The sequence below is a fragment of the Vigna angularis genome, chromosome 11, assembly GCF_016808095.1.
Source record: "Vigna angularis cultivar LongXiaoDou No.4 chromosome 11, ASM1680809v1, whole genome shotgun sequence".
NCBI lineage: Eukaryota > Viridiplantae > Streptophyta > Magnoliopsida > Fabales > Fabaceae > Vigna > Vigna angularis.
In genome coordinates this window covers 3,983,145-4,003,069 of record NC_068980.1, presented here as the reverse complement: position 1 = coordinate 4,003,069, position 19,925 = coordinate 3,983,145, and the positions used below count along the sequence as shown (strand labels likewise).

At 30.7% G+C, this 19,925-nt stretch overlaps 2 protein-coding genes across 2 annotated transcripts; both read right to left on the bottom strand.

The window, feature by feature from the left end:
* Positions 1-1,902: 1,902 nt before the first annotated feature.
* Positions 1,903-3,941, bottom strand: LOC108333443 (3-ketoacyl-CoA synthase 12). Its single transcript, XM_017568885.2, has one exon. It carries the CDS (start codon positions 3,729-3,731, stop codon positions 2,310-2,312), a length of 1,422 nt encoding a protein of 473 aa, XP_017424374.1. The 5' UTR covers positions 3,732-3,941; the 3' UTR covers positions 1,903-2,309.
* Positions 3,942-17,434: 13,493 nt separating this feature from the next.
* Positions 17,435-19,577, bottom strand: LOC108333500 (exocyst complex component EXO70H1). Its single transcript, XM_017568966.2, has one exon. The coding sequence runs from the start codon at positions 19,475-19,477 to the stop codon at positions 17,681-17,683; it is 1,797 nt and encodes a 598-aa protein (XP_017424455.1). The 5' UTR covers positions 19,478-19,577; the 3' UTR covers positions 17,435-17,680.
* Between the last annotated feature and the right edge of the window lie 348 nt (positions 19,578-19,925).

Genomic DNA, 19,925 nt, shown 5'->3' with positions numbered 1-19,925 from the left:
GGCAAGTTGCTACTGTAGTAGTAGCTGTCAATCTGTTCCTATCACATGGTTTTTCCATTTCTGAATCTTTCGTAACATAAATCCCAAACCCTACATTCATGAATCACACACTTTCGTCAACTTCTCTGCAACAAATGACCAAATCTCATTCCCTTTCAAACACTCTAATAATTCCCTTCCATCCTCACCATATTTTCACTTCACAATTTATTATAAACCTTATTATGAGTTTAATAATATCAACAAGAAACAAATAAAACAAAACGTCAAGTTCTTCCTTTTCCTTTTCAATTCAAGTTAATAGCTTTATCTTTTCAATAATGCCCCAGATGTTGCAACCTCAAAACCTAGTACCAATCCACAAACCAAATACTCGAAAGCGTTCACTGCTTCTGTTTGATTTAGTCCAGTGATGTTGGGAGAACCTTTTCTCATTGTTTCTTAAAGCAAGGGACCAAAAACGCATTTGAAACTAGGGTTTCATTGTAAATTTTCACTTTCTCAGGGACACCCAATCTATTCCGACAAATTTGAAGCTGCATTTATATAATGAGATGACATTATATAATATGATGGGATTTTAATAAATAAATTGATTGTGATTAGCATGATACCATAAATTTAAATAAATAATAATTTTGTTAAAATATATTTTATATTATTATAATATTGTGTTAGAAAATAAATTTTAAGTTTAATTATTAAATTAAACTTATAAAATAAAATTTGTATGTATTATAAATTTATAAAGTTAAATACGTTTTTCTTCTTAGTGAAAATTAGAATTATAATTAGAATTAGTTATTTTTTAAAATTTTATATTAATTTAGTTTTTCATTTTTAGAATTACGTGAATTTATTCATTTTAACTAAATTTTGTATTAGTTAATTTATAAAGTTTTTGAAACTTCAAATAAATTTAATAAAATTTAATTAAAAACATTAAATTTAAAAAAAAATTAAAATTGTGAAACTAAATCAAGTTAAAATTTTGAAAAAAATTAATTCTAATTTTTACTGTAAATAAAAGATAAAAACATATTTAATTCTTTATTTTATTTTTTATTGATAAATAATATTAAACATTTCTTAATTTATACAAACTATAATGAAAATATAAAATTGCAAAACAAATTCTAAAGGCAATTATCGATCCTAATGATAAATGTTTTAGCATGCATTTTGGATTTTAGAAGGAGTGTTCACCTACTGTTTAGTACTTTACACCAAATTCAGTATATGATATTCATGGTGCTGGGGACCCTTCTTCTGAGATGCACGGAAGAGTTTCCTTTCTTTGTGTCAGATTACTTTCACCATCCAAGGGGACACGAAACTGTCTTGTAGAATTCACATTAACTTTTTCTTTCACAATTTAAATTCCTCATTTATATCTATCACATTCAAATTATGATCACACTCAAACTCCTCATAAATCAAGCCACGGGATTAATTACTATAAAAACCTGAACAAACTGTGTTTCACTTCACACGAGTCTCTTACAGTCATTGGTTCCTAGTATAATTATGTCTTTGACTTTCTTTAATCATGACGTTAATGTTTCTCATACAAGTTTAGAGAGTTAACATCACAATTTCCTTAATTAACCTATCTATATGTTGAAGTTTTGAAAAGCTTGTGCAGTATAAAGGAGTTAAGAAAACAGATTATCGATGTAATATTGACAACGACAGAACGGAGGATTCAATGCGAGTGTAAAAAGTTGCAGTGTCGTGACCATAACATTAATGGCCCGTTAACATATCTTAGTTAAGCTTTAAAATAAATATAAAAAGGTAGAATCCATGCACAACCCCCACAACACATATTCTCGGGTCCATCCTTTCACTTTAATTATGACGATATTTGAGGAATATATATATATATATAAGAAAAATGAGTACAATAATATTTTGTCACAGAAAAAAAAAGGTATTATCATATCACATCCTATTAAAACAAATAAGACTAGGCAAAAGGAAACTATAACACCCTTTTGACAGGAAGGCACACTTATTGGGTAATGAACCCTTGAGAGATTCATCAATAATAAGTATAGTTTACAGAAAAAATTAATCCAGATGCAAATATGGTGTGTGACATTCATGCCTGTTAGGAAATATTAAACTTTGGAGTTTCTTTTTTTTCTTTCATTGAACAATTTCTATAGTATCCAGAGAATATAAGAATTTTGATACCGTTTTCTTTTTTGTTCTATAATTGGAAGAAACTTTCTTGATAACAACAGTATCAAAACTCTTAAATTTCTGAAGATATATTATAGAAATTCTGAACAACACATGAAACCTTACTTGATAAAATCATGGAGTTTGAAGTTGCTTGCTTCTTGAACATCATTGATCCAACCAAATTTCTCCATGAAAGGGTTGGCCAAGGACTCTGGTGGGTAGTCATCAATGCATTCGTCCCACACATTAGGACGATCGTTCAGATCCTTCATTACCTCCCACAAACAACTGTTGCATTTAAAGCCAGCACCAAAGCTTATCATCAGTACTCTGTCACCCTTCATGAGCCTTTTTTTGGCCTCCATGTACCCCAGCACGTACCACAGGCTACTAGCGGAAGTGTTGCCGAACCTATGCAGTGTCATTCTTGCTGGTTCGAGGTCATATTCACACAGATCTAAGCTCATTCCAATCCCATCAATCACAGCTTTTCCTCCTGTGTGCAGGCAAAAATGTTCAATCCCAGTCTTGAAGTTCAAAGGAGATTTGTTACTAGACTTACTAGATCCCCCACTTGAAGACTTAAGGGAACTACTTTCCCTCAGTTTTCTGTAGAGGAACAAAACCATAAACCTCAGCAACTCTCTAGTAGGCAAAACCTTGGGTGACAACACCCTTAGGTTATCAACAAAGGCTCTTGTAGCTGCCTTGGGAAGGTTTTTGCCAAGGTAAAACCCAAGCCTGCCTTCCTCATCTTCCTTCTGATTGCAGCAACTGTAAGCATCTTCTCTAGCCCCATGGTGAGTCCTCACCAAACACTTCAGCTTCATCATGGCCCTGTGTTTGAAGGATCTTTTGTTTGTCAAAAGTATGACACACCCACCACTCCGGAACAAACCGTTGGCAAGCATCATTGATCTGTCGTTGCCGTTATACCAGTTTGGACTGAGAGACTCGGAAGTCACCAAAACAGCAAACTTGTTCTTCTGTGACTTGAAAATGTTTTTAATGATGTCGAGTGAAATAAGGCTGGCACTGCAACCCATCCCAGTGAGGTTGTAAGCCTTTACGTCTTCCCTCATTTTGTAGCGGTTGATGATTCTTGAAGTCAGGGAAGGAACAACGGAGAACATAGAGACATTCACCACAAGCACATCGATCTGCGAGGGGGAAATGCCTGAACTTGCAAGGAGCTTGGCAATGCTGTCATGAAAAAACTCCTCCATTTCCGTGACACCATCTTTCAGTGTCGGAGCTGCCTCACGACCCTCGATGACGTTGCTTGGGGCATACGTTTCCTCACCAATGCCGGAGTTGACAACGGCTTTGAGGAGGAACTTGTACTCATTCAGACCCAAATGCTTGTTCCTCTCTATGATCCTGCCACAGCATTCGGTTCCAAGCTTTCTTTCATCGCTTGGCTTGTACAGTTGGTAGTCCAATATGTAACACTCTTGGTCTCTTCTCTGATCAAACAATTTCCAGATCAGGAAACACAAGTACAGCATTGTTGCACCATAAAGTAATATGATGAACTCCATTAGAGAGAGAGAGAGAGAGAGAGAGAGAGAGAGAGAGAGAGAGAGAGAGAGAGAGAGAGAGAGAGAGAGAGAAAGAGAAAGAGGAAGTGAACTTAAGGGTTAGAAATAATTTGGTGGGTTGGAAATTCAAATAATGGCAGTACTTTATAAGGTGTGAGAGCGATGAGAGAATGTGAAAGGTAGACGGTAATCCAAATGTCAATGCTCAACAGGAACAGTAATAGCATTGGTATTAGTATAGCTACCTCAACCCCCAACAAACTTATGTCTTTGAAGCTTTCGTGTCAACCTTTATTACTAGAAAGCAAGCAAGCAATGGTCACAGTATGAGCATGCTAGGAAGAGTTTTGTGGTTAAGTCTTTATTCCATAATAGGACATTTTCATCAAAGCTCCAATTTCTTCAAATGTTACAACGCCAGCTAGTATATAGGCTGTAATAAGCAAGTTGCATGGAATAGTATAGAAATGAAATGACACATCAATGGTAGGTTTGTCATATGGTTATCCTCATTTAAGGAAGAAGATGCATTATTCGTAGATATAATACGCACTAATCTTACATATACATAAAATCATTCAACACTCATTTATAACATATTGTCTACACCAATGCACAGAAATAAAATTAAATGATTATTATTATTCTCATACATTCTTAAAAATATCATGTTAGGAGTGAAGCTTTTTAAAAAATGCGAGTCTTAATTTTACGCATTGAGTAAAAAATATAAAAATTGAATATCATAAAAAATAAAGACTCAAACTTTTTATTTTAAAATTTTATGTTGAAAATGTCGTTAGTATATCTTTGTATGTGAGTTAGGTTAGTATTTTATTGTTATTGTATAAAAGACCCTTCTTTATAAAAACACATTGATGGTATCATAGTCTATTTTAATATATTTAAATGAAAATGTCATTATATTTTCTTCATGTAGGCTACACATATATAAAAAAGGTTAAATCTTCTGACAAGGGAAGTTTGAAAAATCAATAAAAAATTATCAAAATTTTAATAATTAAGTCAATTTCAATTTTTGAAGGAAAGATCATTATAAAGTGTAATATTATGATAAAAATAAATAATTTAATATGATATTTACATATGATGTGTTGATGAAAGATGACAATATATATTTATAAAAACCTAGACCTCATGAGCATCGCCATCTTATTAGCTTAGTCAGTTTTCATTGCTATTAACTCGTTATCAACAAAAATCACATCAAAACATCCTCTAATATTGTTGATCTCCCATCACATGAGAATTTCAGAAAATGATTTGAAATTGTTTGCAATGGTTTTTCGTAATCTTGTGACATGAATTTATATAGGATAGACAAATTGAAGTTTACGGTGCACCTTTTTTGCAGTCTAGTGGCCACAAGCAAAGTGCATATGTGCCACTGAAAAAGGAAAGGAAAAGTAAACGAAAGAAACAAAAAGAAGAATACCTAGAATTAAATGGTTGGAATTACACACACTTTCTTATCAACGTGTTCCATATTCTATATAATATGACCTAGGGCGAATGCATATACTACCTAGACTTTTGAGGAGTAAAATATTAATATTCTACTACTATCTATATATAGACCAAGCTTATATACTCTAGTATCTAAAAATTTTCCTCCTAAAAAGACAATCAAGTTATGTAAATTTACAATATCAAATAGATTTAATAAATAATAAATTTCATTAGGTTTAATGACTTTAATACATCTCAAGAATTTAACTTAAGTTTAATTCAATTTTATACATTTTTAAGATAAGAATATATATATGTTTATAATTTTTAATATATGTAAGGTTTTTAAACATATTTTCATTTAATAAAAACTAACTAAAGTTTTTATCTTCGCATCTCGATCTAAGACTAGGTGAACAATTTCCTAGCTAACGAAATAAACTCGGCACTTAATAGCTTAATCGATGCACACCTAATACGTCCTTCACAATTTAATGCATGGATAAGTTATATTTTCTTTTGCATAAAGTCAACAGAAGGCCAAGCAAGTTAAAGAAAACAGACAACGCTTGAGTAGTTTCCTGTGTCTTTCCTCAGCCGAATATTTATTGTCCGAAGAAGTTTTTGGTTCTGACGTTGAAGTCAACGTCTTCGTGAAGAAAGAAGACAACGCTTGTAAAGAAAAGAAATAGACCATTTAAATATTCTTTACAAATACTGCTTTAAAAATTAAAATTAAAAATAAAAATAACTTATATATAAATATGTTTGTGAAGCTATAAGATTAATTTAGTAATAAAAATTAAAAAAGAGAGTAAAAGAAATTTTGAGTTTAACTCTTTTTCTACTATTCTTCTTTTCACAAAAGACTCTTTATCATCTTAGTATGGTTATTGCAAATACTACCCATATCCGATAGTTACAATCAAAATTATAGTAACATGCATTCTAGGAATCACAAAACAGGTCTAGCTCAACCGGGCTGGCCTACCATTACGCGTATGAAGAAATCTTTGTGATGACCTTTAACTTAGTCAAAAGGTACGAAGTGAGTAATTCATGGTTACAAAAATTTTAAAGGAAAAAACACACGAAGAGCACAGCAAAAAAAGTAAATAAATAGAGATATATGCAAGGGACAAAATTATCAGTGTATCTTAAAAAGCACATGAGTGGTGGAGGAAGAAATTGTAGTTATGTTTGCAATAAAAATGCCGAGAAATCAAGAAGTTGGGCAAATGAATAATCAAAACCTTTTTATCAATCTAAATATTCACTTTAATACCGATATTATTCTATTCACATTATATAGCATAAATCAGTAACTACCAAGAACATTTTTCGTGCAATTAACGAGTCGCAAGTTTACTAAATATTATATAATATAATATACGGATCCCAAACTTTAAGGAAATTACCACTTTATAATAAATCATATCAATAAAGATTGTTAAAAATAAAATACTCTTTTTTTATTCTTACTTTTGACAATTTATTCAATGTGAAGCTTTTTTTTTTTATGTCCAATATGGTCCTAGGTTTTTTTTAATTTGATCTTTTTTCATCACACCATTTAAATCGTTAACGACATACTCTACATATTGATAGTATTTGAATGAATTGTTGCTTATATGGTCCGTCATACACAGTGAGAGTTGCTTATGCGACGATGAGACTGATTCCACACACCATGACGAGGTTACAACTCTAGTTATGTTTAGGTCGCGAAATGCTCTTATACGTGTTTTGATGCAATTATTCTTTTTGTGTGTGGTGTAGACGTGTTTTTGACTCGTTGCGTTTTCAAGTTTGCGGCGACACAACATTGACACTATTGTGATGGTTGATTGCTTGTGATGAGTTGCGTTTGTGAGGTGGTTTTTTTTGTGAAGCTCACGATTTGGGGTTTTGTGATTTAAGGTTCAATAATGGTTGAATTTTTGCTTATGTTGCTGTCACGTTTTGTTGGTGGTTCGATTCTAGATATGTGATAAATGGTTTGAGATTAGGGGCTTCGAGAAGATGGATTCAAATTTTGCGATGAAGGTTGATGGTGGTTCAAAGTGTAGGTGGAGGAGATAACATGAAGATGTTGGTGGTGCGAGGTGGTTCATGGTTCCTCTTAAGTGGTGTTGCACTCACTATGGTGGTGAAATCTGATGTGTCACAATGGTAAGGAACAAAGTTGCTATGGTGGTTTGATGCTCATTAGGGATGATAGCGGTTCAGGTCGAGTATGGATAGTCCTACCTATTATCCGAACCGCAACAAAAAAGTTCACCCATTACCCGTTGAATACCTATTTAAAAAATACTTGCGTATATTTTAAAATCCGCGAGTACACGTGGATACGCGGATATTTAAAAAATTATATTTTATAATTTTTAAAATAAAAATACAAAAAATATAAAATATAAATTCAAATTTAATTTTATTTAAATTTAACCTAATAAAATATAAATTAATTTTAATTTTAGTTAATTCAACCTAATAAAATATAAATTAATTTTAATTTTAATTAAATTTAACTTAATAAAATACAAATTAAGTTTTTATTTTAATTTTTTATTGGTAATGGATACTCATGGGTACGGGTAGTATGATACTTGTAACCGATCCATTTATAAGCAGATGATAAAATACCTACTGTTCGTTACCCGCAGTTAATAAATACCCAAATGTACTAACTATCTATGGCAAATTTTATCCACGGATACCCGTAAGTACGAATATTTTTGTCATCCTTAATACTCACGGTAAGTTGCGTTCGTGAGGTGGTTCATCTTGTGAAGCTCACAATTTGGGATTTTGTGATTTAGGGTTCAATGTTGGTTGAAATGCTGCTTGTACTGCAATCACAATTATTTGGTGGTTCGTCGTTATTTTTATCTCGTGGTGGTTTGATTATGGATATATGCTAGGTGTGGTTTGCTATTAGGGGCTTCAAGAAGATGGATTCACATTTTGCGTTAAAGGCTCACGTACAGTGGTTCAAAGTGCAAGTGGAGGAGATAACATGAAGACGCTGGTGGTGCAAGGTGGTTCGTGGTTCTCTTGGCTGGTGTTACACTCACGATGGTGGTGGAATCAAATGCATCACGGTGGTGGAAGAACGAAGCTGGTCTAGTGGTGACTCCAATTATGATTGACAACATGGTTCGATGACAACATAATCAACTCTCACTTTTTAGGACAATCATGCAAGCAATCATAAACTCATTTAAACACAGTCAATGTGTATAATCTGTGGTTAACGATTTAAATAATGTCATAAAAAATAAATATGAAATTAAACATAAATACGAAATTTAAAATCACATTAAAGAATATTCTATTGAATAAAATTGACAATAAATAAATAAATATATATATATATATATATATATATATATATATATATATATATATATATATATATATATATATATATATATATATATATATATAAAAGCCATAAATAAACTAAACTAATGGAAGATGAGAAAAGTAAAAGAGTTATAAATTCCCCCACCAAGACAAACCTATTTAGAACTCTAATAAGACCAGACAACAATAAATACATGAGCCAAATTCTTAGAACAATCAACTCAATAATTCAGTGGAGAAGTCCCTACACTCTTCGGGTTTATCTATATCATAAGATTCTTGCAAATTCTTCTAAACACTGTAACCATCAATCGTAGAAATTGGTTAGAACAAAAGATTAAACTATTAGTTTTTAAGCGAAGTTTCTGTTGTTTCTAAATTTACCCAATTTTTTTTAAATAAAATCAATTTAATTCTTTTCATTAAAATAATATTAATTTTATTTAAAAAATGTTATAAGTCAAAATCTGAATTATTTTTTATATTGAAATTTCTTTTAACATGTAACACTCTCAAATGGTTTTAATACCAGATCAAAATTAATCATAAATTTAAATATAAACACCAAATTACTAATTAAATATGTTAAAAAATATATTATTTAATTAATCTCATGTAAAAATTAATAAACATCATGATATTTAAAATACTTAGTAGTTTCTCCATTACGACAGAATCATGGAGCGAGTATATTAAGAGTAAAATTTTGCAGAAAGCTATGGAAAACTTTTGAAGCAGAAGAAGAACACCAAACATTTTCGGCCAAATTAATGAGTGAGATAATGCTGTAATTAAGCTCCTTGTTTACGACGAAGTTTCCATGTCGTTGTCTGCCATGAATGATAATGAACCAATTTAGTTTTATGTATACATCAATCCTTACGTATATATATGTATTGGTGTTGCTATCAATTTGCTTTTCCATTGCTAGGAACAGTAATAGTAATAATAGAGTGGTACATTGCCAACCATGAACATGGCCTCTTAATGAATCATGATTCTTCGGGCGCAGACTTGCTAAACAATTACGAAATTATGAGTATAACTATTTAATGAGATTCCTAAAATGACATACTTTTGAATTAGTATTTGTTAATGATAAAAACGTGTTATATAGGGTTTGTAATGTTAATTGTGATTCTGTCATGGATTATAATACATAATTATACTATTATTAGTAAGATTATGCAACCTGTGAATAGGTAGAATGAAAAAGATATATTAATTGTGTCTGTCACGTACAGAACTTCAAATCAGCATTTTCTTTTTGCCTTTTTAGTTGTATTATATATTCTGTTTAACATTTTCACGTTACACAATGAAGGATTGATAATAATAACAAAGGTGGATTAATACAAAAATATAACAAATATTATACCCTTTTTGTCATCAGATTTAGCTCAGAGGTAGTTAATTAGGTATCTCTCTTTCATGGCAAAAAAATGGAATTATCCTATTAATATTCTTTGATTTGCTTTACGTGGTGGGAATAAATGCGTTGATATTCATGCAATGCATATCAAAATGTTGCACATGGACTAGTTAAATCAAGGTTCATTTATAACTCATTTAGTGTTCAACCATATTTTTAAACAAAATTATATCTAAAGAAGATATTACCGAAAAAAAATATCTCCCATTACTGAAAAATTATTTAATCCCGTGATTTCCCACCCGATTATTTTACTAAAAAAAATGCTTTAATGGACATTTTTGCAACAAAAAAAAGATTCACACAAATTAGCATTTTTTTTACCATAAAAAAATAAATATATTGAATAAGGACAATACAAGAAACCAACAAAGAAAAAATAAATAAAAAGTGTATACTTTAACACTTTTATCTACTAAACGGTATGTGTCCAAAAAAATTAATGATATTTATCAGTTCAATAGAGACAATCCAAACCAGAAAAAAAAAACATAAAACATCCAGAAAAAAAAATCAGATTCAATTTAAAATCAATATGAAAACTTTAATATGAATCATTTAGTTTCTATGGCTATACGAGCTTTATTCTTTTAAACTTATTTGTTGTTTATACCCGTTTGTAATATTTGTATTCATATGCACGTTTTTAATTTTAATGTTATCATCTGAATTCATAAATATCGAAAATAGTATGTATAAAAACATATGTAAAGTTTTGTTAAATTATAAAAGCTAAACAAGAAACCAAACTTTGATGAAATTACGTTATTATTTTCATCAATTCACTTTGTAAGCTGGTTTAATAACTAGTGACAAAACTAGATTCAATTATTTTTGTTTTGGTTTGTGATTTGTTCTTTTAAATCCAAGCTCATGCCAAAGTTCATCTCCTACTCCATATTTGCTATCGTTAAAGCAAGTAGAGAGTTATTTGCAGAAGATACTCATATACCAAAATCAATAAAGATTTAGCGATACTAGCAATAAATGCGTATTAAATATAACAAACTTATTATAATACTTTAAACTTGTATTTATAGATTCCGAAATAAACTTTAGATTAGCACCGACTTAATTACAACTCAAATGGTAATAATCTTGTTTAAGTTTAATGTAATCGTTCATAACATTAATCTTCGTTTAGTCCAACTATTCGACTAATTAATTAGATCTTTTGAAAATTTCGGACTGGCAAAACCCTTCGGTTTTAAGCTGATAAGACAATTATACTATACAAATATCATAAAAATAAATTTTAATATATGAAAATTTATTTTATTCTTAGTTGATGTGGTATTCCCTACACATTTATCCATTGATTTGATTGTGGATTTTTTGTTCAAGTTGTTTGCTTTGAAATTAATGGGCTTGTAAGTTGCATGGTGGATGAAAACGTGGAGTTGCTGCAGCATCCAACAACCCACAAGGGAAGTGGTCAATTTCAGTTTTAGTGTTCTCCAAGTACGTTTTAAATAATGAACACATTTAATTTTTCTCCACCCATAGCCGAACTATTGGATGAAACTTCAATTATTATTCTCTTCCTCGAACCTATTAATTTTCATTTTAGCCACAACAAAGGATATATATATATAGATGTATTCTAATAATTTAAAATCTCACAATATGGATGTTTTTTTTTTACAATATTAAAATTAATAGAAGACACATTTCTTTCCAGAATCTAGGAAAACCATGTACCATATAGAAAAATTAAGATGAAATTTATCAAAATCACTATATATATTTTACTTGATTAATCTAATTTCAGTTCCTTTAGAGTTGCTTTAGAAATAATTTAACTTCTTATTTATGTTCACCGATAGAGAAAATAGATTTTTTTTCTGGGGGAGTGCAGGACGTATTTTCGACATGTTTCCTAAAAATATATGTATATTTTTTAAGCTTTAGACCTATATGAGTATTTAAATCCACGAATTTTGGTTTAAATTTTATCTAAAAAAGAAATATATAATTATTATATTTAATTAATGCTAGTTTGCATTTCAATTAAGAAAAACAAATTAAGGAAAAAAACAAGAATTCGTTTGAATGTTATAACTGAAAACAAACCCTGTCTTATTGACTGCTGATGTATGTTTTTTTTGTACGACAACTATCATGCATTTATTTTTTACATAAACTTATGTGACTGTAAGATGAGAATTTTAGTTGTACTTACTCCTGTATGTATTACTATGTAAACATTGTGAAATCTTTAATTTTTATATTCTTTTTAATATATGCTATTTATTTATTTAAAATAAACTTTAATACTAAATACCGATTTTGAAATTTACAATTAAAAATACTACAAACACTGAAATTCAAATTTAGTTGTTCATGGATTAGGAATAGCTTAACACGTTACGTGTATGTATTAATGAATGACTTTTATGTGTCATGTGATTTTGGGTTATTAAAATTGAAATTATTTATGAGCTGGTTAACATTTGTATTAAATACAAGAAAAATATATAAAATATTAAAGAAAAATATTTTTAAATTAAACAATTTGATAATACAAACAGTATAAAAAATTTTATAATTACGGATGAAATTTTATGGATGAAAATAAATTCTATCGTTTTCTCTTTTCTTGGTGGCAACACAACTTTAACCTCGTTACATTGGATATTGCTTCCTGCACCACAAGTATACTAAGTACAGCCCACAATAAAAAGGAAAGAACTTAAATATCCTTCATCGCCACTGAAATTTCTAGCTGCACCCCATAGTAAGATAGGAAAAAACTTAAATATCCTTCGTCAACACTACTGCAAAGGAAGAGGAGAGAAGAATCGTTGCAGAGAAAATTAAAAAAAAAAGCGCAGAAAAAAACTTGATCTGCAACTCATGTAGGGATGTTTCGAAAAATTCATTCTCAAAAAAGTTTGTTCTGAAAAATCGATTCGAAAAAATTATTTCCAAAATATATTTAATGAGTTTCGAAAATAATATTTCAAAAATTTTACAGTGTAAAGTTGATTTCAGAAAGTTTCTAGAATATATATATTCGGGAAGTTAGTTTTACAAAGGGCAAAATGATTACATTGAAAATTTGAAGGGAGGAAATTGTGGGGGTACACCAAGTAATTGCTGTTTTTATTATTGGACCGCTATATAATTAGACCGAAAGAAAACCCAAAAAGGACCAAACGTCAAATATAATGTTCACGCATAGATATGACACTTTCTTCATACATCTCATTTTGTTTCTTTCTGCACCCCATATAAAAATACCTCCCATTTTTTTTTAATTTGAAAGTGAAAAATAACTTTCCAAAATGGCTTCTAGAATATACAACATGCAAATAGTTTTTCTTTTTTTTTTTTTAAATGGCTTTCGTGAATTAAAAGAAAAAATAACTTCTGATGTTTTTATTTTTTCTTTGTGATAATTATCATTTTGACGTGAGTTGCAGATATTTCAGGATGTTTAAGGAATTAGTAGTGATGACTATTAAGAATGAATGTGTGTGTTTCTTTTTATTTGATAAATATACACATGATGTAAATTTTTATATAATTTTTTTAACATAAAATTTTAGTCTGATAATAGGTTTTATAAAATTCTATAAAACTTTATCCATTTAAAATATGAATTACGGATTCTGAAAGTCTGATATTAAAAAATTAAAATCAAGGGAGAACAAAATTAAAAATGATCTAATTTTGTTAAAAGTTATAATGTCTTTTAATTATATAAATAAAAGTGACTTATTTTGTTATATGTGGTGTAGTGTGGACCGTGTAAATTAAAGCACTCAGTCCGAGTCAGATCAATTAATAATCATTGAATTACATGATGTTACCTAATTTATTTTAATTTAATCTGTTTATTTAATTAATTACTTTAATTTAAACTAAACAGAGAAATGTTAGGTACCCCTATTTTCTTATTAAATTTCTATAGCAACTTTCCACAATTTCTAAACCAATTAACCAAGCTGTGGAAAAACTTCTCCACAATATAAAAAGTCAGAATATTTATACTTATATTTATGTTCATTAATAATATAAGTTTTTGTTTATAATTTCTATCATCATTTTTTTTCCTTACAGCAAAATTAAAAACTACTTCTAAATTTCGAAAAATTTAACTAAAATATTTGTGATATATCTAAACAAAATTATTCATTTTTTTAAACTATAAAATCACAATGTGAAACAAATCAAAGTCCTGAGGGAGAAATATTGTGTTTTTTTTCTTAGATTTTTTTTTATTTTTTTAATTTCTTCAGCTTCTTGTTCCGTTTTATTTTATGGCCATTATTATTGAGCACTGCAGAAGGTTAACAATGAATCTTGTTTTTTATATTTTCAATTTGTAACAAAATATTGAAACTTCATCTTCAATCTTGTCTCCTAATAAATACCACCGTTTTGTTATACTTAATTATGCACTTACAGAAATTAAGAAAGATAAAAATTAACCATATAAATACTAGGCCTAAATTAATCGTTCTTTGTTTATGTCAGTTTCACTTTATACTTTTATATTTTCAACTACAATGTTTTAATGCAGTCAAATTCTTTATAAACACTAATAAATTATATAAATAAAGATAAATATTTCTCGAATTGTATAGCCCATTTTAAAATAATTTATTTAAATAACAATAAATAAAATAAAATAATATGAATTAATTATTCTATATATAAATTTATGTACTCTATTAACATGCGCGCGTACACACATATATTTAGTTAGTTAGTTTTAATGTTTTTTTAATATGTATAAGCTATGATCAAATTTTGTTTAATTAATTCAATTTAATAATAATTTCTCTAGAATTTAATTGAAAAAAATACATGTTTACTATACATATGTTGTAGTTTTGTTTATAAAATTAAACAAGTATACTACATTGGATAATATAATTACTCTAATCATATAATCAATGCATTTACTTATTTGATTATTTGATTAATGTTAGGGATATGTTAAAATATCTATAAATTTAAGACAAGATTAATATTATGAACTACCTTTTAATATTAGTTAGGTCTCATAAAGGCTAGAGAAATTTATTGTTTTTTCTTTTTATGTATTTTTATCAAAATTAATTTTTGTATTGTATGACCATCTCAGGTAAGAATTGGGCGGTCAACCATCCACGAGAAAATAATTGATCGATCCAGAACAGACATTAATTGATAATTATTCAGAAAAATAACAACTATTAATGGATAGTTAATAAGAATAATAATCGTTAATTAGAAATTAATAGGAATAATGAAAGTTATTTATTGATAATCAATGTGTTAAACATAATTGTAAGTCCATTATAAGATTTCTAAATATATATATGACAAGAGATCAGGTAATTAATTCTGATTACTCATCTTTATTACAATATTATTACGCAAAGTTATTGATTCTTTGACAGATACTCACATTTGGTTTGGAAGAGAGAGACGATGAAAAGTGTAGATGATGAAGGACTATTGTAAAGAATGTCTATTATACAATAATGTTAAATATTTAAAAAGTATATAATATATAATCTCATATATTTAAACATGCTCTAAGTATGAAAATAAAATACAAATTCTGAATAATTTTTTTTATTGAAATCATGTTAAGTTTAGCATACCAACACTTCACTTAATAAAAAGTTACCATTTTAATTATGGTAAATAAACAAATAACAAATAAAAAGACTGTCGTTAATAGTTCAGAGTGAAAGTAAAGGTCCAGTTGGTTTGCAAACCACAAGCGTTCAAAGTTCGAACAATTTGGGGGTAGTAAAAAAAATTTGAAGAAAATTATCTCAAGACCCACATAGATTTTTTTATTAGTGGTTTAATCTTTAAGCTTCATGTATTTGTATTATACTTTTTTAAAATATATATAGTTTGTTTATGTTTTATGAAATATAATTTTTTTTATTCATGATTTTAATGTAAAATTTATGTATTTTTTTATTTTAATAAAATTTCATACTATGATAATATATGATAGATTTTGAAAAAATAATATAATTCAAATGTCAAAGTTTGATGTTTAACATCAACTTATTTAGAATTTGTTTTTTCTTTCATTGTTTTGAGTTATAAATTTATATCATTTTAAATTTCGTATAATTGATTTATTAAATATGTTTGTATCAAAATATTATGGTATATAATATCATATTATAGAAACTTTAACTATATAACTAATTTAATTATAGCTTATTTATCCCATTTACATATACGAAATATAAAACAAAATTTTATAAATATTAATACTATTAAAAAGATTATTGAAAGTTTCACAATTTTTAATAATTTACATGACATGGGATTAAAAAATGTAATGCAACAATTGACATTTAGGTATAGAATTTAGACCAATAAACTCAACCAATAGTTATAGATAGTCTAATTGTTGGGTTTATCGAGAAAAAAGTTTATCAAAAAAATACAAATACTAATGAGGTTTGAATCTAACTATACAAGAGTTTGACATCACACTTTACCAAAAATCTTAAGACAATGAATTAATGGATCTTCATCTACTATACTTTTTCATTTATATCTAATATAAAATTTCACACTAGATTCCCAACACTAATGAATATGTAAATAATAAAAAACATTTGTAACTATCTTATTTATCTTTTTTTATTTATAATGTCTTAGGTTCTTATCTTTTTGAGAGGCCAGTTAAGACTTAATGACATCATAAACTTTATTATAAAGATAACTCAGTTATATTGATCATTGCCTTCAATACCAGTAGTGTCTTCGATTGGACAGATACGTAAATTTATGTGTTTGTATTGATATTTTTATGATCGATCGCTTGAGAGTTCTTGGTTCAATTTTAACCAAAGGTGTAATGTACATAAATGATTTTAAATTAGATTGAACTTCATTTTCAACAACATTATGTTTGTAACCCCAACCATCCTATTTAGACTCGTGCAAGGGACCAATATTTTTAACCAACCACATAAATCTGCATATTGTGTGGATCATATGGAAGATCATAAATCATGAGAAATTCAAGCAACCACTTTTGTTTTTGTATACTCTACACTCGATTTTATTAAATGACATATTTAAGAGACAGGTAAATTTTCTTCGATGACATGAGGCTAATACTGGTATCTTGAGGGGTGATAGAGGTCATTATATAAGGACATTTTCAGCTTATACGTGAATGCCTAGTGTTTTATATAATGATTTGTATGTTGCTATGCAGATTTGGATTGAAGTTTTCCATGGTGTGGTTGAAATGTAATTAGTCTTTGTATTATTATAACTTCTTAAAGATAGAAGAAATAAAATGTTAAAGACTTGTAGTTTTTCATATCTTCATAAAAGATAATAAATGTGTTTATATTCTGGTTTATGTAGATTTTCTTAATAGTTAGTTATTCAAGTGTTAAAATGTCAAACTAATTTGGATGCAAAATTTGATAGTGGTGCAACCCAAATAAAATTAGCATTTGAAAAAAAATAAAATTTGTGAGAGTTTAAATTACAAAATATACTTTATCCTTCCATGGTTGGGGGATTATTCACTTAAAACTTAATCCTTAATCGGAAAAAGTAAATTAAAATAAAATAAGCTTTCTGCACACTGGAGACGAATCTAAGATTCCACTCCACCCACATTCTTGCCTTTACCGTTTACAAAAAAACAATAAAAACAATGTGTGGGCCCAACCGACTGCGTGCTCCAACATCACCGGCGTTTGAAGCGATGCGGTGGAGAAGGAGCTGTCTGCGACGACGAAACGCACCCCGTTAAAATATCTGAGATAGTTTTTTCGAAATCATCGGGCGAACAACCGAAAACCGCATCCGGCCCGAGCTGATATTTCTCCAAAAACACTTTGTACATTGGTTCTAACTTAGTAGCTATCGATGCTTTTATTTCGTCACGCAGATTCGGGTCGGGCACGACCCACGATGATTGTGCCCTGCACGTTTCACGGAATGCGAACACGAAACTCTCGAGAATTGCCCTCGCTTGTTCCGCCGTTGGGTTTTCCGGGGGAGTCGAAAAAACCTTGCTCCATCCAACGCTCTCGTACTTGGAAACGTACTCTTTCACCCTCAGCTCGTGTTTCGTTAACCAATGTTCGCCGAGGATTAACCCTAGGTTCGAGGTTCGCACTTTTACGACGACGTATTGCATGTTGTTTGCGAGAAACAGGTAGGAAAGCGCAACCTCCTTGTACAGTTCCGCTTTGGCATCGAGTTTGCAGAGGAGCACCAATATCAGCCATGCGATCCGTTCCGCTATCCCCGACGAGCGATTCACTCCCTCGCGATCGCAACTGCGGTAGTAAGACTCCGGCAACGGATTCTGCGGCCAATCGTCAACTATCTCGGCGAGCGCGTCCTTGTAATCGGCGAGGAACGCGATGTAGTTCATGACGTAGCGCGTGACCGGGTGGATTCCACCTCCAGGCACTGGAATCTTCGAAGATTCCTTGTGAATCGCGGATTCAAAGTTGATTAACATCGTCCGAATGGCCTCGCCAAGCCTCGCCTTTGAAGCGCACACCTGTAATACGATGGAGGAGGTTGATTCGGACGAGAAGATGGAGTGGATTTGTTGTTGATTTTCACAGATCGCGTTGTACAAGTCCAGCATCCTGAACGTTTTCTCTGTCGTTTTCTTGCACTTCGCCACGTTATCCGGAAAGCCGAACAGCGTCGCCGCGCCATCTCTGCAAATTGCGGCAAAACACGAGTCCGCGATCTTCCTCTCCGCCGAACCGAAAACGTAGTCGCAGAGCGATTTCTCGCCGCGAAACAGAGTTTGTGCGGCAACCTGGATGGAGTTCACCCAGCACTTAATCTTAGACTCCAGAACCCCCCAGTCCATCTTCTGAACCTGAGAAAAACTCAGCCTCTCCACTCCTAAATGATACAGCGCCTCATCCACGATCGATTTCCTCATTATGATATAAATCTTGACGCACTCTTTGCTGTATCCCGCGGAAACCATACACTCCGCAATGGCTTTCAAATCCGCCATGGCGACAGTGGATACCGAGCTGCCGGCGAAGCGGTACTCGTCCTCTGAAAAATTGTCTTCGTCCTCGGAGACACTGCTGCTCCGTCGATCGGTGGAAATGACGGATTCAGGATCGAGATTGTCCTTGTTTTCGGCTAAAATCCGATAGAATTCGGTTTGGAGCCTCTTCATGGCGAGTTGCATTAGGAATTGGGCTTGAACGAGGCTCTCGGAGGAGGAATCGAGTGCGACGAGGTGATGCATAGTGGACTGCAGACTCGTAACGGCCTTAAGGTACTGTTTGGCTTCCTGACGCGTGTTGCTGAAAAGAGGAACGGTTGCAGGTTTGAGAGAAGAAGTTTGGTGAGAAGAAGGAATAAGGTCCCATTTGGAAATGATAGAGCGTGCAATTTCAATGTTTTCGTCCAATAAGGAGTGGGAGAAGGGCTTTGCAGAAGGTGGTGATGGTGATGTTTTAAAGAGGAATAAGCTTTTGAGTCCCATTTTCGGCATTTTAGTTGAGAACAGGGCAAGCCAAACGCCACTGCAACCAAATAATGAGTTTGCGTTTTGATTTTTATTTGGCGTTTGGCTTGGTGTTGGTAGTTTTGAGTTGAGCTTGGCGGGTATTTATAGACCTCAATGACTCCAAGATTCTATTCCTTCCTTAGATGAAAACGAGGGAGGTAAAGGCACGAGGATAGCGATTGCAAACCAAACGCGGTATAGTATAACTGTACAAAATGTTAATCCTGTTTTTTTCTTCTGAACGAGTGACCTGCGAGGGAGGGAAACTTGTGGTTCACAATTCGCAACTTTGGTTTCAAATTAATTTCTAAAGCAGCCATCATCGATTACGAGCATGGATATTTATCCACATCTCATGATCAATATCAATGATTTTAATGAATACATTTACTTTATATATGTTCATAAAACAAAAACAAATTAAGTTATGTTT